This window comes from Pristiophorus japonicus, chromosome 5, assembly GCF_044704955.1.
Source record: "Pristiophorus japonicus isolate sPriJap1 chromosome 5, sPriJap1.hap1, whole genome shotgun sequence".
Classification (NCBI taxonomy): Eukaryota; Metazoa; Chordata; class Chondrichthyes; family Pristiophoridae; genus Pristiophorus; species Pristiophorus japonicus.
This window is the reverse complement of record NC_091981.1, coordinates 48,577,957-48,605,415: the sequence shown is the minus strand read 5'-3', so window position 1 is coordinate 48,605,415 and position 27,459 is coordinate 48,577,957. Positions and strand designations below refer to the sequence as shown.

The window sequence follows — 27,459 nt, the reverse complement described above, 5'->3', positions numbered from 1 at the left end:
TCAAGGAGGCCATATACCGATGACCCACATACGGTGAGGAGAATCGCCCTGTGCTTGATCTCTGTTTCAGCCGTGTCCAATTCATTGGCCACAAAGTACTGGTCAAGGTGCTCAACGAAGGCTTCCCAATCATCACCCTCAACAAATCTCTCAAGAATACCAACGGCAGCCATTACTGCGTGAAAGTTTGTGATCCTTTACTCGTCGCCAATTTGTTATGTTCAGAATAAATCCACAGGACTATATCGCAAGCTCAAATTGTTGTGACCTTGGTCTCTTTAGTTAGACTCCAGAGTGAGGAAGCAGCATGGTGAATCACCTTGTATACCTTGCTTGCCCCAGGGTGCACAGGTGACCCTTAGGTCTCCCACAGGTGTGCCCCCTAGTGGCAAATCTTACATTTTGGTAAGGCTTACATACATACATAACAAGAACCAGGGCTGTAATGTACATTGGGCAGACAGCCAGACTGCTCACAGACCTTTACAGGCGAAGCTATGTAAAAAGCCACTGGGACGTGCATCTGAGTAACCCATGTTGCTTTGTCCTCGATTTTTATTTTAATCCCCCCCGTCCCCACTCTCCCAAATTACAGGGGGGGGGGGGGGGGGGGGGGGAGTCTCATCCAGTTTCAGAAACCTGCCTGCTAAGTAATGAACTGATGTAGAGAACCTTCATCCTACAACTTCAATGCATAGTATATTGGTGCACCAGTGAACTGTGATACCCTTCAAAATAGTAGTCCATTGTTAAATACCCCTTGGCTTGCAGACACACTTCCTAGCTCCCTCATCATCATAGAAACCACATAAAATACAAAATTCACGTCACTCGATGCTGCTATGCAAAATTCACCCTCCATAAAAAGAACTGAACATTTATATAAGCCCCTTTTAAGACCTCAGGACGCCCCAAAGTGCTTTACAACCAGTGAAATACATCTGAAGTGGAACCACTTATGTAGGCAAACGCAGCAGTCAATTTACATACAGCAAGGTCCCACAGCCGACAGTAACTGAATGAACGACCAAATAATCTACTTTTGGTGGTGTTGGTTGAGGAAGGAATGTTGGCCAGAACACTGGGACAACTCTGCTTTTTCTCAAGTAGTCATAGCAGATCTTTTACATCCACCTGAACACACAGATAAATCAATCTTGATTTAACGTCTCAACTGAAAGCCATTAAAACAGAATAGTTGTAATGATTTATGCAAAAGCTACACCTGCTTTGAAATTTTGCTCTTTTTGGCTTTTAAAAATAGACAAGGAAAGAAAGGAAGTGGGCGGCAGTATTGATCAAATAAACTATTATAGCACTGGAAAGGGATGATGTAGACTGCCATATTAACAGTGTAAAGGGGGAGGTATTTCTGAAATGTATACAAGAAAACTTTCTTGATCAGTATGTTTCCAGCTCAACAAGAAAGGAAGCAGTTATGGATCTGGTTCTGGGGAATGAAGTGAGGCTAGTTTTAGTGGGAGAGCATCTGGGGAACAGTGATCAAAATTTTAGGTTTAAAATAGTCATGGAAAGGGACAAGGAATAACCAAATCTAAAAATACTTAACCGGAGGAGGGAAAATTTCAATAAGTTAAAAAGGGATCTTGCCAAGCTGGATTGGAATCAAAATTGGTAGGCAAAACAGTAACTGAATGATGGGAGGCCTTCAAGGAGTAGACACATTCCCTCCCACATGGGGGAAAAAGGGCATCAAAACTAGAGCTCCCTGGATGACTACAGATATGGAGAGTAAAATGAAACAGAAAAAGGAGCTTATGATAAATGTACGGTTCACACTACAGTAGAGAACTAAGCTGAGTACAGAATGTAGAGAGGAGATTTTTTTTTTAAAAAAGAGACTAAGAGCGGGTAGGGTGAGGGGGAGAGTGTGGGAATAGATTAGCAGCTAACATAAAAGAGAACCGCAAAGTCTTTTATATACATATAAATATAAATATCAATAAGGGTAGTCAAAAGAAGAGTGGAGCCGATTAGGGACAAAAAGGGAGATCTTCATGTGGAGACAGAGGGCATGGCTGAGGTACTAAATGAGAACTTTGCATCTGTCTTCACAAGACGATGCTGTCAATGTCATAGTAAAGGAGGGTATAAAGAAATTGGATAGGATAAAATAGAGAGGTACTGAAAAGGTTGGCAACATTCATAGTAGAAAAGTCACCTGGTCCAGATGGGATGCATCCAAGGTTGCTGAGGGAAGTATGAGTGGAAATTGCAGAAGCTCTGGCCACAATCTTCCAATGCTCTTTAGGTATGGGAGTGGTGCCAGAGGACTGGAGAATTGCACTCCTGTTCAAAAAAGGGGACAGGGATAAACCCAGAAATTACAGGCCAGTCAGCCTAACGTCGGTGGGAGGAAAACTTTGAGACACAATAATCCAGGACAAAATTAGTTTGCACTTGGAAAAGTTATGACTAATAAATGAAAGTCAGCATGGATTGTTAAAGGAAAATTGTGTTTGACTAACTTGATTGAGTTCTTTGACGAAGTAATGGAGAGGGTTGATGAGGGTAGTGCAGTTGATGTTGTGTATATGGACTTTCAAGAGATGTTTGACAAAGTACCACATAATAGACTTGTTAGCAAAATTAAAGTTCATGGGATGAAAAAGACTGTGGCAGCATGGATACAAAATTAGCTAAGGTGCAGAAAACAGAGTAGTTGTGAACAGTTGTTTTTCAGACCGGAGTGAAGTATACAGTAGTGATCCCCAGAGGGTCTGTATTAGGACCACTGCTCTTTTTTGATATAGATCAATAATCTGGACTTGGGTATACGGGATATCATTTCAAAGTTTACAGATGACATGAAACTTGGAAATGTAGTAAATAATGTGGAGGATAGCAACACACTTCAGGAGGAAATAGATAAATTGGTGAAATAGGCGGACACATGGCAGATTAAATTTAATACAGAGAAGTGCGAAGTGATACATTTTGGTAGGAAGAAATATAAATTAAATGACACAATTTTAAAGGGGGTACAGGAACAGAGAGACCTGGGGTGTATGTACACAAATCTTTGAAGGTGACAGGACAAGTTGGGAAGGCTGCTTAAAATGCATGTGGGATCCTTGGCTTTATTAGTAGAGGAATAAAGTACAAAAGCAAGGAAGTTATGCTAAATGTTTATAAAATATTGGTTAAGCCTCAGCTGAATATTGTGTTTAATTGTGGCCACCACACTTTAGGTCGGATGTCAAGACCTAAGAGAGCATGCAGAAGAGATTTACTGGAATGGTACCAGAGTTAAGGGACTTTAATTATGTGGAGATGCTGGGGTTGTTCTCCTTAGAGCAGTGAAGGTTAAGAGGAGATTTGATAGAGGTGTTCAAAATCATCAAGGTTTTGATAGAGTAAATAAGGAGAAAGTGTTTCCAGTGGCAAGTGTTTTGGTAATCAGAGGACACAGATTCAAGGTGATTGACAAAAGAACCAGAAGCAATTGGAGGACACAGCTTTTTTTAGACTCAGTGAGTTGTTGTAATCTGGAATGTGCTGCCTGAAAGGGCGATGGGGAATGAAACTAATTGGATAGCTCTACCAAAGAGCCAGCACAGGCACAGTGGGCCGAATGGCCTCCTACTCTGCCGCATCATACTATGACGACACTTTGATAAATTTCTGACATCATTTAAAGATCTCTAAACTGTGCCAGTTTCATATATGCATTACATGTAACACTCAGTTTTAGCAGTCATATACAAAATATGTTTTAGTGCAAATTAATATGTTGACTTATGTCATGCATTCTGGAGGTGCTTGTAAAAATGAACAAATGCATTTATAATAGGGCAGTCCATGCTCTCAGGATGTTCCAAAGCGTACATTGAATGACTTTAAATTGGAGAATGAATTATGTCTTTATTTTAATATTTCCTTATAAATTCCCAATTCCACATTTGGAAGGGAAATTTGCCACACTATAATTACACCCTCTACCAGTTTAGTGCCTCCACTGGCAGGAGGGCCTCATTACATCTTTTAAATGACCCCAAAAAAGAACAATATTTCAAAGCTGTTTCAAAGATAGAATTGGACATCATCATGGGACAAGTTGACAGGAACTGTAAGATCATCCAAGATTTTTAATATATTATAGATATACACACACACACACAGACAAAAGAACTTTTAGGGACTACTATAAATTTGGTCAATTAAAACCCTTTGAAAACATGGGGACAAAACTGATTAATGGGCAATGCAACAATACATCCAGCTACATCTACTGACACAAGCCGTCAAGATTATGCATATGCCGCTCTTCAACGAATCTTACATGTTGCACATGTAAATTTATATTGACAGCACACATGACAAGTAATTTGGACAAAGACATTGTTCTTATAATGGAACCTGGATAAGTAGAAACAGCTAACAAGATAAAATGTGAAAACATTGTAACTCACCAACTGTATCTATTCTCAAGGTTTTGAAAAGTAGGAAGTCCACTTTCTCTCTCATGAGCTGTTTCTGCAAACTCCTGGCTACATCCATCCCTTTATACACCCTGTAGGGCTGTCCACCTTGGACATAAAATGTCAACACTGTACTGCAGAGGCACAGAAAATAAAACCATTAATCAATGGCGGTATGTAGGTTGCTCTGTACAGTTCCAGCATGCGGGAGAAAGCCCTCAACTATAATTGCAAATTTTAATTCAAACAATAGAATAAATAGTATATCATTAGAGGGGTGCCTCCCCCTCCCTATCGCCCCCACCCTGGCCAGAGAGCAAAAGGACAAGTTACTCCAAGTTACAATGCAAAAAAAAAATGTTCACAAACCCCATGCTCAGCAGTAATTAAAACAAAGTGGTAAAAACAGAGAGACAGCCTATTATCTGAATGGTGACAGATTAGGAAAAGGGGAGGTGCAACGAGACCTGGGTGTCATGGTACGTCAGTCATTGAAGGCTGGCATGCAGGTACAGCAGGTGGTTAAGAAAGCAAATGGCATGTTGGCCTTCATAGCGAGGGGATTTGAGTACAGGGGCAGGGAGGTGTTGCTACAGTTGTACAGGGCCTTGGTGAGGCCACACCTGGAGTATTGTGTACAGTTTTGGTCTCCTAACCTGAGGAAGGACATTCTCTTGGAAATAATTTATGATGTCCTTGTAGTCTGTCTTTAGAAACATAGAAAATAGGCGCAGGAGTAGGCCATTCGGCCCTTCTAGCCTGCACCGCCATTCAATGAGTTCATGGCTGAACATGCAACTTCATAGCGAGGGGATTTCATTGTCTATCCATGGAACGTGAGACTCGCTGGCAAAGGACATTCTTGCTATTGAGGAAGTGCAGCGAAGGTTCACCAGACTGATTCCCGGGATGGCGGGACTGACCTATCAAGAAAGACTGGATCAACTGGGCTTGTATTTACTGGAGTTCAGAAGAATGAGAGGGGACCTCATAGAAACGTTTAAAATTCTGATGGGTTTAGACAGATTAGATGCAGGAAGAATGTTCCCAATGTTGGAGAAGTCCAGAACCAGGGGTCACAGTCTAAGGATAAGGGGTAAGCCATTTAGGACCGAGATGAGGAGAAACTTCTTCACCCAGAGAGTGGTGAACCTGTGGAATTCTCTACCACAGAAAGTTGTTGAGGCCAATTCACTAAATATATTCAAAAAGGAGTTCGATGAAGTCCTTACTACTAGGGGGATCAAGGGGTATGGCGAGAAAGCAGGAATGGGGTACTGAAGTTGCATGTTCAGCCATGAACTCATTGAATGGCGGTGCAGGCTAGAAGGGCCGAATGGCCTACTCCTGCACCTATTTTCTATGTTTCTATGTTTCTAAAGACAGACTACAAGGACATCATAAATTATTTCCAAGAGATTGTTTATGCTCGTCTAAGTGAATCATGTCAGTCCTGAGGAATGGAATATCTTTCCATCTCCCATACCTGTAACAAATTGAGTTAGTGTTGCCCAACCTTAATTCATAAGGCATCATGTATGGGGGGAGGGGGGGGAGGAACGTTTCAACCAACCCACTGTTCGCCTGTTGTTGGGAAGGAGGTGAGCCTGTAGGATGGTAACTCCTCCAGAATTCCCACTGCTATGGCCTCCTTTGCACTAAGAAACCTGGATCAGTCCAGGTCAGTTGAGCAGAAGAAGTGGGCCTTCGATGTTTGGCCAGGTCTGGGTCTTGGCCTGGCAGTCAGCTATCAGTGAATCACTATCGGCCTTGCATCCACACATGAGCTGCTGATATCATTCCAAACAAGGAAAAGGAGATAAGGCGCAATAAAAAATAAAGGGAAGAATCTTGTCTTCATAAGACAAGTTCTGATTTTTTTTTTAATTCCCTGTCACTGCTTGCCTACATAGCATTAAGCGCTTTTCTGACAGATGTGCGAAGATGTATATATAAATGCAAGTTTTTCTACTTCGCCTCAGTAATGGGACGTACTTGATGAAATTGGGTACAGGTACAGTAGTGTAGTGATTATCTTACTGGATTAGTGTTCCAGAGGTCAAATCCCACCATGGCAGTTTGAGAACTGAATTCAGTTTAAAAAAAATCTGGCCTATAACATCAATGCACAAAAGTATGCTGCTCTATTTCACCATATTTACTGGTACACATAACAAAAATAAGAACGGAAAGAAATTTGCTGTCCTTACCCGATCTGGCCTATATGTGACCCCAGTACCACGCCACTGTGGTTAACTCTCAACAGCCCTCTGAAGCGTCCCAGCAAAGCCCCTCACTTGCACCAGGGAAACTAGAAAGAAATGCTGGCTTTGCCAGCGAATCCCACGTTCCACGGATAGACAATGAAAAATACATATATAAGTGATTACAGAAATTTTAGGCCTGGCTCCCGAATGTCTGGCCCAATTACCTGGAATCAGAATGTGCCCGAATCTGCTGGACATTGATGTCTGCATCGAGGACCCCAAGCAGCACAGCCAGCTGTCGCACAAGGGTGTCCTTCTGCTGCTCAGCCAGACCGCTCACGTCGACCTGAAGCACCAGCTCCACCAGGTCATTCTTCCTGGGGTCTGCAGGGCACAGATCAGGATTAGCAAAAAAGAACAGGCCAGATGCACACAAGTATTAGGTCACATGCATTAGGTTAGAGGGTAAGATACAAAGTTGGTTACCATGAAAACCGATATGTTTCAAGAAATAAACAGTCTATATCTGCAGAATCCATTCACTATTCCACCTTCTGCACCTCTAAGTTATCTCAGATCTTGGTGCAATTTCTCGATGTAGGTCATTCAATACCATTAAAGAAATACCAATATTTTCATCTCGTTACATCCAAGATTTGGTTTTGTCCAAAACTTGAGCCGTGACAACCTCTCAAAAGCTGGCAAAATATTTTCCAAATAGTAGCATGTTATTGGACAGCCCCTTAGAACGGAGAGACTGAGATAAAGTAGACAAAGTGACGGTACAAAGTCGGATACACCACATGCAGATTGTATCTAAAATCAATCTTTGCAGCCAAACAAGGAATTGATGTGGATTTGGCAGGCCCCTTTGACTGATGAATCCTTTAAATTTGGAAACACAACCTGAAGATTAAAAAAAGATGGGATACAAATCTATTCATTACAGGAAAGTATTAACACCACATTCTATCTGACACAAAGAACATGGAAATAGAACACACTTGGCTTAGAACTGTCAGCGCTTATCATATTTGATCGCCCTGCTGTTTTACATGAATTTTTACAAATATATTTCCTGAAGAATGAAGTTCTAGAACCTTGGTTCGTACTCCAGTCCTAAATGCCCATTCTTCATGTGAGAGATTAGACTGCGACATCTTGGCCAGAGCCTTATCCTGACCTTCACCTAAAGTCCACACACAGTTTTCAACGGGTGTCACTGGATAGCAATCAGGACTGAAAACATCATCTCTGGGACTAATTTGAGAAATTTAGCAAGATTGAAGTCACTGAAGTGATGACAGATCTACAAAAGGAAAGAAGAGGAGTTTCGCCTTCATCGCATTCGATGAACATGGTGCAGTTGATAAGATTGTCGTTCAAATGTACCACACAGTAAATGGGCACAACTGCGAAGTAAGGAAGGCACTGTCCCGTCCTGAATTCAAGCACAGACCATTGCTTCCTTGAGTATGAATTGAAACAATCAAAGTTACATGCTCAGTTGAAGACTTTGTTCATGGAGGTAAACTTATTTTATTGTAGGAGAGCGCAATTTCAGATGAAGTTTTTGTTTATGTAGTTGTTCTGGTCCAGGGGCTTTGAGGCTGTGTATGTGGTGGTGCTCAGAGGGAAAGATTTAAATGGAATTTAAGAAATACCATGCAGCCAACATCGCTGGCCCACACACAAACTCTCCCATCACCTTACCAGGCTGCACTTCAATGGTGGCACTGTCTGTGTCCGACTCCCCATTCACATCAGTGACTTTCAGGTGAAAAATGTACTTCCCTTCCACAAGGTTGGTTAGCTGCAGCATTGAATCATGGTCTGAACCATGCATTACCTCCTGCAAGAAAGAGATCAATCACTACTCACTTTTTAGTTCTTAAAAAACAAACATAATAAGCCTGATTGAAGAGACTTTGCTCAGATAAATAATCAAATGCTCCTGAAAGCTGACATGTTGAGGCCAGGATAAATCTACATTTAGAAAGACATGAATTAATCAGGGACAGTCCGCACAGATTTGTTAAGAGAAGGTCGTGTCTGACTAACGATTGAATTTTTTGAGGAGGTAACCAGGAGGGTCGATGAGGGCAGTGCGTATGATGTAGTGTATATGGATTTTAGCAAAGCTTTTGATAAGGTCCCACATGGCAGACTGGTCACGAAAGTAAAAGCCCATGGGATCCAGGGCAAAGCGGCAAGTTGGATCTAAAATTGGTTCAGAGGCAGGAAGCAAAGGGTAATGGTTGATGCGTGTCTTTGTGACTAGAAGGATGTTTCCAGTGGGATTCCGCAGGGCTCAGTACCAGGGTCCCTTGCTTTTTGTGGTATACATCAATGATCTAGACTTGAATAAAGAGGGTACGATTAAGAAGTTTGCAGATGATACAAAAATAGGCTGTGTGGTTGATAATGAAGAAAAAAGCTATAGACTGCAGGAAGATATCAATCAACTGGTCAGGTGGGCAGAACAGTGGCAAATAGAATTTAATCCAGAGAAGTGTGAGGTAATGCATTTCAGGAGGGCTAACAAGGCAAGGGAATACACATTAAATGGTAGGACATTGAGGAACAAAGGGACCTGGGAGTGCATGTCCACAGATCCTTGAAGGTAGCAGGCTAGGTGGAGAAGGTGGTTAAGAAGGCATACGGAATGCTTGCCTTTATTAGCCGAGGCATAGAATATAAGAGCAGGTGGGTTATGCTTGAACTGTATAAAACACTGGATAGGCCACAGCTGGAGAACTGCGTGCAATTCTGGTCACCACATTACAGGAGGGACATGATTGCACTGGAGAGGGTAGAGAGAAGATTTACGAGGAAGTTGCCAGGAGTGGAGAATCTTAGCTATGAGGACAGATTGGATAGGCTGGGTTTATTTTCCTTAGAACAGAGGAGGCTGAGGGGAGACCTCATTGAGGTGTATAAAATTATGAGGGGCCTAGATATAGTGGATAGCAAGGGCCTATTTCCCTTAGCAGAGGGGTCAACAACCAGGGGGCAAAAATTTAAAGTAATTGGTAGAAGGTTTAGAGGGGATTTGAGGGGAAATTTTTTCACGCAGAGGGTTATGGGGGTCTCGAACTCACTGCCTGAAAGGGTGGTAGAGGCAGAAACCCTCACCATATTTTAAAAGTATTTGGATGTGCACTTGAAGTGCCGTGACCTGCAGGGTTACGGACCTAGAGCTGGAAAGTAGCATTAGGCTAGATAGCCTCTTGTTGGCCGACACGGATACGATGGGCTGAAATGGCCTTCTTCTGTGCTGTAAACTTCTATGATTCTATTCTATGATTCATTATCTGAGGAGTTGCAAATGGAACTGAACACTGAGCAGTCATCAGCAAACATCCGCACTTCTGATCCTACGATGGAGAATTTAGATAAAGGGTCACACGGACATCCTGAAGCTCTCTTTCTTGTCTCGATGCTGAGAGACCTGCTCTGCCTTTCCAGTCAAGTTTGGAGACATGCTGATAGTTTGCAAATCTCAGTGGTGCCATGGCCTCAGTCTTGCATGAAACCTTGGGCTTGAATTTCTGCTCCCAAATCAGAATAAAGGTGCCCTATTTGAGTGGGTGGGTCAGGTTATGACAGGCTCCTGGCCCTTCTAGCCACACGTCAGAAATTGCACAGGATTTCGAGGCAAATACAAATGATTCGCAACGCAAATGAGGGAATTATGTCACAAGACAATAGCAGAGGAATCGATTACAGTACAGGTATTTTTGAAAAAAGGACCTTTTTAAAAAAATAAATAGCACAGCTAATATCCTTAACTTACCTTTCAACTGATCTGGTTAATGTTTTACTTTTCTTTATTATAGCAGGAGCAATTAAGGCTCGTTGAAAGATGAAAGGATGGAAAGTGCAGCCCGCCTCGAAAGGTCGCAGGGCACAATCTTGGCAGTTACGGTGGGATCACGCCCGCTGGTGCCTTCCAGCACTGACTCTACCAGCATTTGTGGGGTCAGCGAGTGGGGAACGTGACCTCGTTCTGCATGGGGCCAGAGGACAAGCGTCCCATGGTGCAGCTTGGGCCTACCCTACACTGCCAGAAACTCTAATGCCTGACAGTTGAACAGGGGAATCCAGGCTCCTCCCTCTGTATAAAGGAATCACTATTAAAGTATTTATATTAAAAAAATAAATTGCCATCTTCAGGAGTGCAGAACAATTGAGGGAAAAGATTGCATTGTGTTGAAAGATTTCCAATGAATCAACACACAAGTTTTATACTCGAAGCACAACATATTGAGGTCTGTGGGCACATTATTTACCAACATGAACAAGATAATTGAGAGTGGAGAGTTCCCTGTAGCTATCTGCAATATATTTTCACAGACCAATTAATTAATTTAATTTGCCAGATCTTTAGAAGAGATTTCGAAGAGAGAGCAAGAGAAATGTCTTGACCATGTCTGTAGAATTTATTTCCTGGGTTAGTAGTTGAGGTGGGAATTATGTCAACATTCAAGATTGGATTCTATAGCTGGATGATGGAAGAGGATGGAGAGATATGGAAACAGGATGAGTAAACTGGTGGGGGCCGTTTGCTCGTGCAAACACCAACATGGACTGGTTGGGCCAAATGGCTTGTTTCTGTGTTTTTACTTCCATGTACCTGCATTTGGTGTTAAAATCTAAAATGAGAACAAGTCAACTGAAAGTTGGTAACATTGGACTCAAAAACAGAAAATAGTGGAAAATCTAGATTGTGTTTAACCTCTGTAACCTCCCCCAGACCTTTACCCCTCTGAGAACTCTGCATTCGGCCAACTCTAGACACTTGTGCATCCCCCACTCCCTTCACCCCACCAGTGGCTTGCCTTCAGTCATCAAGCCTCTGGAATTCCCTCATTAAACCCCTTTTACCTACCTCTCTCTTCTCCTTCAAGATGCTCCTTAAAACCCCTCTTTGACCAAGCTTTTGGTCACCTGTCCCAATATCTCATGTGGCTCGGTGTCAAATCCTGTGAAGCGCCTCGGGATGCTTTACCACCGTAATGGCGTTATATAAATGCAAGTTGTTGTCAATTTAGAATTGCAGCTTTTATAAGAGCTACGTAAAACTATAGCAGTCTCTTACAGCAAGGTATTGAGCTCAGAAGGGATTACAAAGGGCTCAAATTTGCCCAGGAGTTGCTCCATTTTTTTGGAGCAACTTGACTTTTCTGGAGTATCTTAAAAATCCCCATTCTGCACATTTAATTTGCGCCAGTGTAAGTGAGTTAGTTAGGATTTTTTTTTGTTTAATTTTTTTTCCCCAAAAGGGGGCGTTACCAGCCACCTACGACCATTTTGGCCATTTAAGCCAGTTTGGACAGCTAATAGTTGCTCCAAACTAACTTCGGCCAGCATATGTGGCCACTTGTAGCCGCACAGAAAACTCTTGCGGAGAGTTAAGAAATCAGCGCAGGTAGCCAGAGATTAGGGGGTGGGGGGAAGGGAAGCAAGAGGACCTTGCAAATCACTAAACACCTTCACAACAATATTCAATAAAAAAAAAAAAAAATAATTAATAAAACTTAGGTCCTTCCTTCATAACTTGGCCGTGGAAGTCAGCGGCCGGGCCAGCTGGTGCTGGAGGCCACTCAGCTGGGGATAGGGGTAAGAGAACGCATCAGCAGGCAGGAGAACTCAGAAAGCACCGGCAAGCCCTTCCGGCCACGGCTAAGGGCGGGAGGAAGGGCACCGACTTCTCTCGCCCCCGAGGAAGGGCACCGAGGAAGGGCACCGACTTCTCTCGCCCCCGAGGAAGGGCACCGAGGAAGGGCACTGACTTCTCTCGCCCCCGAGGAAGGGCACCGACTTCTCTCGCCCCCGAGGAAGGGCACCGAGGAAGGGCACTGACTTCTCTCGCCCCCGAGGAAGGGCACCGACTTCTCTCGCCCCCGAGGAAGGGCACCGAGGAAGGGCACTGACTTCTCTTGCCCCCGAGGAAGGGCACCGACTTCTCTCGCTCCTGAGGAAGGGCACTGACTTCTCTCTCCGAGGACTGACCTCTCCGAGGACTCTCCGGCTGGGGTCAGGAGCTACTCAACATGCGTTGAGCTGCCGGCACTGTTTTTCTTGCAGGGCCCTAGCTCCGCCCCCTAATAGACTGAACCCGCCGCGCCAAGCCATGAGAGAGGCCACAGAGCGGCCAGAATCCGGGGAGATCTTTTCGGCGCAGTTTTCACCCGAGGAAGTCAGTGCATCTCCGGTGAGTGCGCCAAAAAAATGGGTGGGCCAAATTTGTGCCCAAAGTAACCAGCCAATAGTGTAGTTGCCCAGGAATGTGAGGTTCTCAAGCAGCACTCAGTCCAAATGCATGGCCCCTGCCGTTTCCTATGGAACTATTCTGAGATATATGGGAAAGCTCCTTATCAATAATATCAGCAATGGGGGTGGGGGCAGAATGGGGGAAAGAAAGTGTGTGAAAAATAAGTTGGAATACAATGAAGAAATCATTCATTTTCACTAAAAAAATGGGGAATCAAAACTAGCCCTTTAGATTCACCTTCCTCTTACAGCTATGCAAATGGCAGCTCAACCCTGAAATTAACCTTTAGTTCACCATGTAACGCGAGGTGGAATTTTGCTCAATTGATTCCCTTATTCATGTAACCAGGCTGTGTCTGATGGTGTAGCCGAATCAATTGGCCCACGAGGAGCATTGTAATGTTAAAAAATGTCCAATTTGGACATTATTTTCTTCGAAAACATTTATTCCCTTTCAAAATCTTTACTGCAGAGAATAGTCCTAGGGTAAAAAAATTATAAAATATAAGTAAAGTTATGCGGCTGTTCACAGCGACTGAAGAAGTACGAATTTCATACTCACACCTGCAGCAGGACTCTGCCCATCTCTACTCCACAGATAAGATACAATGCCTTGGTCGTCAGAGGACTTGGAGCCATCAAGGGTGATGGAGTTATTGGGCAATGCCAGAACATGGTTACCCCCAGCACTGGCTACAGGACGATTATTAGTTTCTTAAAAAGATATTCAAAAATCAGTCTTCACTTATCATTGGGAGACCATTTAACTGAGCAGTTATGAATTTCAGAATTTCTGGTTTTATAAATGAAACTTTTGAGAACAAAACTGATACAAGACGTTTCTTTAAAAATACATATACACACAGTGGTTGAAGTGCGCTCATTCAGTACGAAGTGGTCATGAGGGTTCAATACCACAGCAATCGGACAATCACATCTCACAGCACTACCAGTAATCAGTTTTGTACAATTCTACACCACTGGAGAAACAACCTCAGGGAATGAAATAATAGCCGCGTCATGGACTCGCGTCTTCTGTTAAGCACCAGGAAGTTAGTCACGTAGGGCATAGGGTATGACAGCAGGAGGTACAGGGTGCGGGTCATTATCATACAGTGACAGAATAGCGTGTGTAAGACTCCACATTTAGGAACACAGCTTCACAAAATGTAACTTTGTGCACTGTATACAATATAGAGAATTATCGAATACCTGAGGGTTCTTTACTCTTACATACAGTATATATGAAGAATGTAGTACAACTGTGATTTCATTTATTATATATACATAATATATATATATATTTCATGTATAAATAATATGCAATATTTGGGAGTTCATTTACCTGTACAATATACAGAAAATGAAATAGCTACAAGCTGATGAGAATGAAGTTTGAGGAGTTTATAACCATTATCTGAATGCATCCCTTAAAATTAATTCAGGTTATTTGTTCTCATTTAACATGACCCATCACACTGGGTGGTTTCATTCAGTTTAGATTTTCTCCTGCTGTGCTTGGCGGTGAGTGAAGAGACCGATTTCACACTCTGCCTGACAGAGTGCGAAATCGGTCTGAAAGATTAGCACTGGGATATCGTTAATGGCAAGTCTGTTTAGAAATCACTTGCAGCTGGCCAGGACATACCTCAGCCACTGATACAACAGTGTTTAATTTTTCCAGGTGTGAAACACTAACCTGGCAGATACTGTAAACACACCCGCAGCATGGTGAAATAAGGACTATACACGCTCAGTGACAACATTGAAATACCACAATGGATGTGCGATCAATTACAGCTGAAATTTGGTTACATAATACTGACCTTTCCTGACGGTGATCGTCACTGTTTGTGAGTTGCTCAGTCCCTGCTGGTCAGAGACGGTCAGCCTGAATTGGTACATTCCAACCTGAAGCCCCATCACCATGGCCACAGCCTTGTCATTATCCACAACTTTCACATCAGGACCACTGAAAGAAAGAATTTTCATTTATATAGTAACTTTTGCAACCTCAACACATCCCAAAGCACCTCATAAATGTACTTTTAAAGTGTAGTCACTGTTATAATGTCGGAAACGCGGCAGCCAATTTGCCCATGGCAAAATCCCACAAACAGCAATGAGATAATGACTAGATAATCTGTTTTTCAGTGATGTTAGTTGAGGGATAAATGCTGGCCAGGAAACCAGAGAGAACTCCCTTGCTCTTCAAAATAGTGGCATACGATTGTTTATGTAGACAGGGCCTTAGTTAAATGTCTCATCCGAAAGACGGCACCAGTATGCACCAGCAGTACTATACTAGGAGTCTCCTAGACCTTGTGCTCAAAACTCTGGAATGGGACTTCAACACATGACCTTCTGACTCAGAGGGGGGAGTGCTACCACTGAGCCACAGACGAGACTGAAAGTAATCAAACAAATAGACTCCAAGGAATTTGCCAGCCTTGCTCTGCTCAGCTACACAATTAACACTGAATATTTCTATGCCCATGTAAGCATGTTATGGTTGGAATTTTAATATAGAATAGTTAATTTTATAAATACAATTTTTCATTAAAATTGCAGTTAAAAATATATTAAGTTTCACACATTTCTGAAAATAATCTGGAGGCTTGTGTTGCGTGATGCAGTGCAGAGGAGATTTACCAGAATTACACCAGGAATGAAGGACTTCAGTTACGCAGAGAGACTAGAGAATCCGGGATTGTTCACCTTAGAGCAGAAAAGCTTAGGGGGAGATTTAATAGAGGTGTTCAAAATTATGAAGGGTTTTGATAGAATAAATAAGGAGAAACTGTTTCCAATGGCAGGAGGGTCGGTAACCAGAGGACATAGATTTAAGATAATTGGCAAAAGATCCAGGGGAAGGGGAGATTTTTTTTTTATAGCAGTGAGTTATGATGATCTGATTGGCACTGCCTGAAAGGGTGGTGGATACAGATGCAATAGAAATTTTCAAAAGGGAATTGGATATATACTTGAAAAGGAATAAGTTAAAGAGCTATGGGGAAAGAGCAGGGGAGTGGGACTAATTGGATACCTCGTTCAAAGAACCAGGCACTATGGGTCAAATGGCTTCCTTCTGTGCCGTAAGACGCTATGATAGTATTTATGAGTGTTGTACATTTATCCAGAATTCCAATCGGCAATTATTCCAAAAGATGGAGCTCCCATGTGTTGGATCTCAATAGTAACAGAATGAAGAAATACAAATGAAGCCTTGGTTAAATAAAAATGTTTAAAAAAATAAATGGTAATGTAAGGAACTCCAGCTTTATCAATATGTTTTCAGATCTCTGCAGTTTCCTAATGGCCCATGACAAAAGAAGAATTTGAAAGTTCCCAAACTCTCGTGTTTAAACCTGGCCATTAGTTTTTTTACACTGATCTGGATTTTAAAAATTACCATTTTGCCACAACTATGAAAGCTTGGATAGAAGCAGCATAACACGAAATGGCATGAGCTTTTGCTCCAGTCATTAGTTACCTGATCTTCTCCCAGCGATACGAGGAAATACCCTGGTCATCAGTACTCCCTTCTCCATCCAAAGTAGTACTTTCTACCGGGCTTATTAATTCTTTGTCGGGGCCCACATTTGCTATCGGGGGACTGTTTCTCTCTACAAAAAAGAACGACAATGCAATAAATTCCAAAGGGACTATTACTGCACTCACTAACAGATTGTGTACAAAACAGAGGCAAAGATCCTAAATATCAAAAATCATCCTGCACACAGCACACGTAATTATCCAAAAGTGGGTAGAAATCATGTGTGAAATTGTATATGTTTTCCATTTAATGAGTTTTAATATTATAGTGTGAAGAGTATTCCTGGATTGTAGTTTGACATTTTTATGCTTTATTAGCAGATCTGTATCAGTTTTCTGACAGCAAAAAAATAGATGTGTGTTCTACCACTTGCCTCGGGCAACTCAACAGAGACGGAAACTATATAAAAAAAGTGTCGATGGATAAGTCAGAAATAATTCTCTTCAGCATCTAAATAAGCAGCTTCAGCGGTGACCACCAAGAACACACTGTCCTACATTTTTCACCTTCAGAGATCAGGTTTTTTTTTAAAGTGCAATCGTTTCTGGTTGCGTTTGCCAACTGTGAGGGAAATTGAAGTTTGTTGGATGTGTTCCTCACAAATCACCAGAAACTGCCATTCAGCTGCACAACGACTCGAGAAGTGAGAGTCTGTAAATCCCAACCGTATATACACCAACATATATACACACACAAAAGAGAGGCAGTGCTAAAAGAAAATGTGTATATCTCAGCTTTCTCCTGCAAGCACATGCTGTGGGGGTTAGATGAAGATGGTCAATGATGCTGCCCTTTGACCTCGGTCCACCAATGCCTCGAATTAAAAATTTTCACCTTGTGTCCAAATCCCTCCATATCTCTAACCTCCTCATGCCGTCAACTGTCTAGGCCCAAAGCTCTGGAATTCCCTCCCTAAACCTCTCTCCTTTAAGGTACTCCTTAAAATTTACCTTTTGACCAAGCTATTGGTCACCTGTCCCAATATCTCTCTGGCTCAGTGTCACATTTTGTCTGCTAACGCTCCTGTGAAACGTCTTGGAATGTTAAAGGCGCGATATAAATGCAAGTTGTTTTTGTAGTTTCCCATTTGAGCAGGAAGTTTTAAGAAATATAGACATGGAGCTGGGAGGAAATGATACATTCAACGAGCTTATTGAGGAAAGGGAGATTAGCGATGGAGAGAGTAGTTGTAGACAGATGAATTGAGAGTAGAATGCTCAGGAGGTGGTGATGATGGCAGTTTTGAAATGGAGAGGATGTGCCAGAGGAAAACAAAATTCAGAAGTTATGTGGAGGGGATTATTTTTGTATTCGTTCCTGGGATGTGGGCGCTACTGGCAAGGCCAGCATTTATTGCCCACCCCTAGTTGCCCTCGAGAAGGTGGTGGCGAGCCACCTTCTTGAAACGCTACAGTCTGTGTGGTGAAGGTTCTCCCACAATGCTGTTAGGAAGGGAGTTCCAGGATTTTGACCCAGCGACAATTAAGGAATGGCGATATATTTCCAAGTCAGGATGGTGTGCGAATTGGAGGGGAACTTGGAAGTGATGGTGTTCCATGCGCCCTTGTCCTTCTAGGTGGTCGAGGTTGCGGGTTTGGGATGTGCTGCCAATACCTTGGCAAACTGCTGCAGTGCATCTTGTAGATGATACACACTGCAGCCACAATGTACCGGTGGTGGAGGGAGTGAATATTTAAGGTGGTGATGGGGCACCAATCAAGCAGGCTGCCTTGTCCTGGATGGTGTCGAGGTTCGTGAGTGTTGTTGGAGCTTCACTCATCCAGGCAAGTGGAGAATATTCCATCACACTCTTGACTTGGGCCTTGTAAACAGTGGAAAGGTTTTGGGGAGTCAGGAGGCGAGACACTCGCCACTGAATACCCAGCCTCTGACCTGCTCTTGTTGCCACAGTATTTATGTGGCTGGTCCAGATTAGTTTCTGGTCAATGGCAACCCCAGGATGTTGATGGTGGGGATTCGGTAATGGTAATGCAGTTGAATGTCAAGGGGCGTTGGTTAGATTCTTGCTTGTTGGAGATAGTCATTGCCTGGCACTTGTGTGGTGTGAATGTTACTTGCCACTTATCAGCCCAAGCCTGAAAGTCATCCAGGTGTTGCTGCATTCGGGCATGGACTGCTTCACTGTCTGAGGAGTTGTGAATGGAACTGAATGTTGTGCCATCAGCAAACATCCCCACTTCTGATCTTATATTGAAGGGAAGGTCATTGATGAAGCAGCTGAACATGGTTGGACCGAGGACACTGCCTTGAAGAACTCCTGCAGCAATGTTCTGGGGCCGAGATAACTGACCAACAACTAGAGCCATCTTCCTTTGTGTTAGGTATGGCTCCAGCCAATGCAGAATTTTCCCCATTTCCATTGGCGTCAATTTTACTAGGGCTCCTTGATGCCGCACTCAGTCAAATGCTGCCTTGATGTCACTCTCACCTCACCTCTGGAATTCAGCTCTTTTGTCCATGTTGGACAAAGGCTGTAATGAGGTCTAGAGCCGACTGATCCTGGCGGAACCCAAACTGAGCATCAGTGAGCAGGTTATTTTTTTTAGTGACGTGTGATAGTCGACGACACCTTAAATCATTTTGCTGATAATTGAGAGTAGACTGATTGGACAGTAACTGGCTGGACTGGATTTGTCCTTTGTGTGTACAGGACATACTTGGGCAATCTTCTACTTTGTCAGGTAGACGTCAGTGTTGTAGCTGTACTGGAACAGCTTGGCTAGAGGCGCAGCTAGTTCTGGAGCACAAGTCTTCAACATGACAGCCGGGATGTTGTTAGGGCCCATAACCTTTGCTGCATCCAGTGCACTCAGCCGTTTCTTGATATCACGTGGAGTGAATCGAATTGGCTGAAGACTGGCTTCTGTGAGGGAGGGGACCTCAGGAGGATGCCGACATGGATCATCCACTCAGCACTTCTGAAGATGGTTTAAGATGCTTCAGCCTTGACTTTTGCACTCGCGTGCCGGGCTTCGCCATCATTGAGGATGGGGATATTCATGGAGCCTCCTCCTCCAGATAGTTGTTTAATTGTCCACCATTATTCACAACTAGATGTGGCAGGACTGAGAGCCTCATGGAGGAGAAGAATGTGCAAAGGGCATGGAGCAGAAACTGCAGAGAGGGGATCAGAGCTAGATCGGGCGTGGGCAGGGGTGGAGAGAAAGGCGAAGTAGCGGCAGTTACACGATGGTCTCAATCTTAGAGATGAAGAAATCCATGAGGTCTTGGCACATAGTATTGGAGCAGAGTGTGGAAGGAATAAGGAAAATATGTTGAAGGAGGCAGCTAGTCCTGAAAAAAAAGGAGTTTGTCCTTGCCCAATAGGATAATCCTAAATAAGACACAATTTTGTCTGAGGAGATTAAGACATGGCAGTGCTGGACAGATCAAACAAAATATGGCAAATAATTGGCAAAGGTTGAGAGACAACAAGATGAACAAGTAAACACATCATGGCCCAATACTCCAGCTCTATATTCATAGGAGAAAGTCCAGAACCAGGGGATACAGTCTAAGGATAAGGGGTAAAGCTATTTAGGACTGAGATGAGGAGAAACTTCTTCACTCAGAGTTGTTAACCTGTGGAATTCTCTACCGCAGAGAGTTGTTGATGTCAGTTTATTGGCTATATTCAAGAGGGAGTTAGATATGGCCCTTACGGCTAAAGGGATCAAGGGGTATGGAGAGAAAGCAGGAAAGGGGTACTGAGGTGAATGATCAACCATGATCTTATTGAATGGTGGTGCAGGCTCGAAGGGCCGAATGGCCTACTCCTGCACCTATTTTCTATGTTTCTATCAGATAAAAGAAACAATTTTCATTTATATAGCGCTTTTCCTTTCGTGTCTTCAAAATGTCCCAAAGCTGCTCAGAGCCAATGAATTACTTTTGAAGTCTAGTTACTATTGCAGTGAAAGCAAACTCGGTAGCCAATTTACTCACAACAAATATAAATTACCAATTTTTCTGTTTTGGTGGTGTTGGTTGAGGGATAAATGTTGGTCAGGATACCGAGATTGCTGCTTTGTTTTTCTTCAAATAGTGCCATAGGATCTTTTATGTCCAGCTGAGAGGGCAGACAGGGGTTTCATATCTCATCTGAAAGACGACTGCTGCAACAGTGCAGCACCCCACAGTACTGCACTGAAGTGTCATAATAGGCTATGTGCCCAAAATTTGAAGTAGGCCTTGAACACATGACCTTCTGACTCAGGGGCGAGAGCACTATCACTGAGCCAGGGCTGAAACTTAAGGTACACTCTAGGTTGTGGCGTTCTGACTTGCGGGAGCAAAGTTGGGGACTGAATTGGAGGAACAGCAGGAGTGAGCGATGGTAATTGGTTTGCTGGGACAAAGGCTGTTACAGGCCAAAGCAAGGGAACAGTTTTAGCAGGTCAACAGCCACAGGGATGTTGTGGTGAGTGGATGGACATAGCAAAGGAAGTTATGAATTTGGCAGTGAATTTGAGAGCGCGCTAGGGGAGAATTTTAAGCAATATAAGTGGGTCACATTCTTGCATTCTACATTGACCAGTGACCTATGGTAGATTAAATTATTTGACATAACAGATGAAAAAGGACAGATGCAAGTGAACTTTAGCAACCAATATAATGGAAGTGAATATATTTGGACATACTGGAAAGATCTAATTAGTTTTAATTTGTAACACCAAGCAGCAGGCTGTCATAATCTAACGGAATGAGAGAACAAGGGAAAAAGGGAAAGTGCTTTGTTTTCTAATGAGGCAATCATGACATTTTTAAATTCCGTATAGGTTGCTAGATTCCAGCACATTCCCAAGAGCAATTATCAGATTTTCCTTTGTTCATCAGTACAAATGCTTATTAAAGAAAACTATTCAAATTGATCCATTGACATAGTTTACATTTCTTCATCTATTCATTATTTCCAGACCAATAACTCAATCTCTTCTGTTAATATGACTTGGCCTAGATTTTCTAATCAAGGCATAAATCAATGGTTTGGATGGAAAGATGGGCAGGAATTCTGTTCTGCCAGAACTCTATCCACTTCAGTGGCCAAACCATGTCCCAGTCATTTCCAATGGTTGAAGCAGCACCTGCCATATTTGGGCAGGTATATGCAAATGAGGACATGATGATATGATTTTTAGCTGTTGCCAACCACTTGCTCACCTGCTCCTGTGGCATTTGTTGTAGGTTTGCCGCTCACCAATTTACATAGGGCACAGCAGGCTTCCCACTGGGAATTCATCTCTATTTTCCCTTATTTAAAGAAGAGGAGCAATAGATGGTTGGGAAGCACCAGAGGTGCATGACACCACCACACTAGAATACCCAGGCAGAGCCATACAGAATCATAGACTAAAAAATCTTACAGCACAGGAGCCTGTGCCAGCTCTTAAAAAGAGCTATCCAGTTAGTCCAACTCCCCTGCTCTTTCCCATTGCCCTGCATTGTTTTCCTTTTCAACTATATATCCAATTCCCTTTTGAAAGTTACTATTGAATCTGTTGCACCACCCCTTCAGGCTGTGCACTCCAGATCAAAACAACTCACTACGTAAAAATATTTGCATCTCCCTTCTGGTTCTTTTGGCAATTACCTTAAATCTCTGTCCTCTGGTTGCTGATCCTCCTGCCAGTGGAAACAGCTTCTCCCTATTATCATCCTTCATAACTTTAAGCACCTCTACTAGGTCTCCCCTCAACTTTCTCTGCTTTAAGGAGAACAATCCCAGCTTCTCTCCACATAACTGAAGGCCCTCATCACTGCAAGTGGGCAGGACAGCAGCAGATTAAATTTAATGCAGACAAAATGTGAAACATTATCGATAGGAAGAAATAAAAAGGACACATGTACTTTTTAATATGATGCTGAAATCAAAGAATCATAAAGCACAAAAAGAGGCCATTAGGCCCATCTTGCCTCTTTGGTAGAGCTATCCAATGAATTCCACTCCCATGCTCTTTCCCCATAGCCCGATAATTTTTTTCCCTTTCAAGAATTTATCTAATTCTCTTTTGAAAGTTACTATTGAATCTGCTCCCTTTCAGGCTGTGCATTCCAGATCACAACAACTTGCTGTGTAAAAAAAAGTTTCCTCGTGTCGCCTCTGGTTGTTTTGTCAATCACCTTAAACCTGTGTCCTCTGGTTACCTACCCGTTTGCCACTGGAAACAGTTTCTCCTTATTTATTCTATCAAACCATTCATGATTTTGAACAACTATCAGATTCCCTCTTAACCTTCTCTGCTCTGAGAGCCACCCCAGCTTCTCCATACTCTCCACCTAACTGAAGGCCCTCAACCCTGGTAACATTCCAGTAAATCTCCTTGACACCCTCTCCAAGGCTTTGATGACCTCTAAAACATGGTATATACCTCCAGTTGCCTGGCAGTTTCACTTTACACAGGAAGCAATCACTGAATTGTGCCCCAAACTTCAGCCCACTTCCACCATCGTCACTATATTGACATTGATTGTAAAGTTCACACCCCCCATTGAGTTTTATGCTTTGTAATCATTCAAAACTTCCACTGGGGACCTTATTAACAGACACACAAAACAAGTGACAGATCCATTGTTTGCTAAAGCAAGTAGTTTCATCTCCTTACCAATAGGGGGCAGTACTTTAAGGCACTGAGTGGCAGAATTCACAAAGGTCCAAGGATCCAACACAAAAGAAAACATTTCCAACATTACAAGCTGGTTTCTCAACAAATTGGGTTCCAGATTCCTGGGGTAAAACTGCCTTTCGCTGGGCATGGTTATTCCTAGAGTCAGGTATCTCTTCATTGGGAACTCACCAGGCTGTACAATGACTGTGACCTCAGTCGAGGACTGCTGTCCAGCAGAGTCTGTGACGGTCAACTGGAATGTGTAATCCCCTTCCTGCATCGCAGACAACTGGAGGTGAGGTGTCCGTACACCCTGAACAAAAGAATTGTAATTTATAACCACAGGCTAATAAGACACGAGTAAAGCTACTCTGAATTCTAGCACTGCTTAATGAACCCTAAAAATAAAAGCATTGAGTACAAGGTTAAAAAAGCAGTAATAAATTTGTACATATTAGCTAGATAACAATTAGAGTATTGTGTACAATTTTGGGCACTCTATTGTTGAAAATACATTAAAATCATAGAAAGCATACAAATGTAGATTCACCAGGATGATGGGAAACTATCTAGAATAACATCGAATTTTACAGTACAGGAACAGGTCATTAGGCCAAACAGGTCTATGCCAATGTTTATGGTCCACATGAGCCTCCTCCCACCTTAGATCATCTCACCCCATCAACATATCCTTCTATTCCTTTCTCCCTCATGTACTTATGTTGCTTCCCTTAAATGTATCTATACTATTCGCTTCAACCACTCTATGTGGTAGCAAGTTCCACAAACTGAGTAAAGTAGTTTCTACTGAATTCCTTATTTGATTTACTAGTAACCATTTTATATTTATGGTCTGTAGCTTTGATCTCCCCCCACAAGAGGAAACATCTTCCCTAAGTCTACCCTATTGAATCCCTTCATAATTCACGGCCCTAGCCTGTTCAGATTTCCATGATAATTATACCCTCCCAGTTCTGCTATCATCCTTGCATATCGTTTTTGCACCTTCCCCAGTACCTCTACATCCTTTTTGTAATATGGAGACCAGAACTGAGAGTTATGAAAAGACTCGAGATGCTGGGACTATTTCTACTGGGGTAGAGAAGACTATGTGGACAAGGGTTTGACATGGTGAATAGGGAAAGACCATTTCCTCTGGTTAAGGAGTCAGTGACAAGGAGTTGTCAATTTAAAATTATTGAGAACGAGGAGAGGGGGTTGGGATAAATTTTTGCACACGGAATGCCTTGCCGCAAAAGTGATTGAGGCAGAGATCATTGCATCTTTCAAGGTAAAATAGGGTTTTTATACAGATTTAGTATAACTTCCTGGCTTTTGTACTCTAGGCCTCTATTTATAATGCCCAGGATCCTATGCTTTGCTAGCTGCTTTGTTAACCAATCCTGCCACCTTCAAAGATTTGTGCACAAAATCTCCAGGTCTCTCTCTTCTTGCACCCACTTTAGCTTGTACCATTTAGAGAGTATGGTCTCTCCTCATTCTTCCTACCAAAATGCATCACCTCACACTTTGCTGTGTTGAATTTCATCTGCCACGTGTCCGTCCATTTCACCAGCCTGTCTCTGTCATTTTGAAGTCCATTACTATCTTCCTCACTGTTTACTACACTTACAAGTTTTGTGTAATCTGTAACTTTTGAAATTCTGCCCTGTATTCCCAAGTTCAAGTCATTAATGTATATCAAAACAGCAGTGGTGCTAGTACTGAACCTTGGGGGATGCCACTGTATACCTCCCTACTGCCCAAAAAACAGCCATTCACCACAACTCTCTGTTTTCTATCCCTTAGTCAATTTTGTATCCATGACACTACTGCCCCTTTTATACCTCGGGCTTCAATTTTGCTAACAAGCCTGTAAAGTGCTTTGGACGTCCTGAAGTTGTAAAAGGCACAATATAAATTCAAGTGCTTTCTTTTTAGCCTTTCATTTTTTATGATGATTTAGTGGTTCTAAAGGTTAGGGATGTTAATGTTAAGAAATTGATCATTTTTCATCTGTCACTCACCATCAGCTGCAAGTATTCCCAGATCAGGTAAAGCACATCCATGTGCAGAATTAACAGCCGAGAAATTCGTGCAGCTTCGGAAGCATGCGCCAAATGGACGTTGTGAACGTGTGCCAGAAGATGCCGACCCAAGACTTGCTGGAAATTGGGCATTGGTATTATTGTGGAGCCAGGGAGAGCAGGAGTATTCCTCCTGGTTCTACATTAATGCAAGTATAAAAATGTTGACTTCATCTTTTTGTCCCTTTAAGGGCTGTTGTCGACCCAGAAAAAACAGAGATTATTCCGGGTACATGCTCTGTCCAACCTGTGATTAATTTCAAGCAGGCGCCTAAGATGGGCATTAGGATCCTGATTTGCATATTCATGGCGCTGTCTCTTTCAGGCAGGCATCCTGGACATTAGGAAGTTGATGGTTCACAGTTTGCCAGCTGCTGCACAACGAGGGGGACTGGGCACAAGAACCACGGCCAGAAATTGGTCCATTGAAATAAAAATTGGGAGATGCAAAACAGGCTGCCGATTTGCTATCACCCGTTTTACCCTTCAAAAATCGACCCCATTCACTACAGTCTACATTGTTGTGGTTAGAAGGATTATTTGCTTTCATTTTAGAAAATATGGATAACAAAGCATCTTTGCTTTTCCTAATCCTTAAATGGTCCTTCAGTCTGTGTTCAGTTCATGTAAAACTCTCCCTTCTGGTACACGTTATTAAATACGATGGCCCATGTTCCTGGCACAATATGGAAAGCAGATTGCAGAAGCACCAGTTGGACTGACCTGCATTGCAACCACCTTGCCCTCGCTGTTAGGACTGAGCGACCACTCGTAGTTTACAATCTGGTAATCGTCGCTGCTCTGGTTTCCATTCAGAGTGATGCTATTACGGGGCAGCGTTATCGCCTGATTCGGACCAGCGTTTGCTACGGGTGGATAATCCACCGGTCTGCTGACAATCACTATAGCAGTCGTCGAATTCTCAACACCATCAGAGTCAAGTACGGTGAGTCTAGAAAACAAGTTTAGTAGAGTTACATCTCACACTGGCTCTTGTATTTGCTATTAGTCCCGATATGTTTAGACATTCTCTCCATCTATGGATTGCTTTGGACTGTAGACAAATATAGCCAATCATCACTGGTGTTTTATACATAACAAGCAGTGTCCCATTGTCAATATTCCTTTTTTATTCCATTAAATCTTCTCTCCTCCTCTCCTGAAAACACTGCCTTGTTCTGTGGAACAGGTCCATGGGCAGCAGTTGCATTCCTATGTCGTGCTAAGGTGTCTATTCACTGTGTGTGAACCTAGACAGTGAGCATTGAGGCCATCAACAGCTGAGCCCAATGCTGCACTAATTGACATTCACACAGGTATGTTTTCCAGGGAGTCAATGTGTTACCAAACTGTCCAGCTCAGCTGGTAGCAAGCTTGCCTCAAAGTCAGGGGTTTGTGGGTTTGAGCCCCAGTTCAGTACTCGAGCACAGCGTACTCCAGTGCAGTGCTGAATTGTCAGAGATCAGACAATATTTAAATGACAAGACTTTAGACGAGTCCCCTTCCGCCTGTAAAAGGTCCTTTGACATGATTGGAAGAAAAGCAAGGAGTTCTCTCGGTGTCATGACTGACAATCATCCCTCAATCAAGCAATACTAAAACAGATAATCTGATCATTCATCTCATTGCTATTTGTGGGACCTTGCTGTGCACAAATGGACTGTGGAGTTTTCCATTAACAGTAGAGTAATTTACTGGCTGTGAAGCACATGTCTTAAGGCCACGAATGGTGTAATATAAAAATGAGTTCTTTCTTAAATGGGCATACTTTTCCACTCCATTTTGTGATGCCCTGTCATGTGCGAGAACATGCACAAATGATGGAAACAACAACTGGAATTGGCTCCGGAGTCATCCTTTCTCCTGGTTTTGTGATCTTATGCGTCCTCGCAAAACACATTACTGATAATACCACATGGCTAGCACATCAAAAAGGTAATAGGAACTCTCGATTTCTTTACTTAGTTACAAAGCTCAGCAGTAACTGTGACTCTGCTGATCGCCAATGCTTCAGTTCTTTGTCTTTCAATCTGTCTCTCTTTTTCTCTCTCACTCTTCCTTTTGTCAACACTGGACTCATCTACAACTCCTTTTGTCACTCCCTTTCTGCAAGTCTTTCCTCGTCTGTATCTCCTCTCCTCTCTGTGTGGCTTTCGCATACTGTGTCAGCTGTGGCTCAGTGGGTAGCACTCTCGCCTGGGAGTCAAAAGGTGGTGGGTTCAAGTCCCACTCCAGGGACATGAGCACAAAAAAAAATCCAGGCTG

The 27,459-nt window shown here is 42.8% G+C and overlaps 2 protein-coding genes across 3 annotated transcripts in view; one reads left to right on the top strand and one right to left on the bottom strand.

Annotated features, from left to right (window-relative positions):
- Positions 1–27,459, top strand: part of acot13 (acyl-CoA thioesterase 13) — a 220,355-nt gene that overhangs the window by 10,480 nt on the left and 182,416 nt on the right. The gene's annotated exons all lie outside the window — the stretch shown is intronic.
- LOC139264333 (dyslexia-associated protein KIAA0319-like) overlaps positions 1–27,459 on the bottom strand; it is a 128,061-nt gene that overhangs the window by 12,041 nt on the left and 88,561 nt on the right. For both annotated transcript variants that reach the window (XR_011593324.1, XM_070880617.1), the window contains exons 10-17: positions 25,918–26,146; positions 23,297–23,420; positions 16,419–16,551; positions 14,752–14,897; positions 13,488–13,639; positions 8,363–8,501; positions 6,874–7,033; positions 4,434–4,576 (exon numbers count right to left, since the gene is read on the bottom strand). Coding sequence is in view for 1 of the 2 variants with exons in the window: in XM_070880617.1 (XP_070736718.1) it covers positions 4,434–4,576; positions 6,874–7,033; positions 8,363–8,501; positions 13,488–13,639; positions 14,752–14,897; positions 16,419–16,551; positions 23,297–23,420; positions 25,918–26,146 (1,226 nt within the window). In the remaining variant the exon portion in view is untranslated. The remainder of the gene's footprint in view (positions 1–4,433; positions 4,577–6,873; positions 7,034–8,362; positions 8,502–13,487; positions 13,640–14,751; positions 14,898–16,418; positions 16,552–23,296; positions 23,421–25,917; positions 26,147–27,459) is intronic.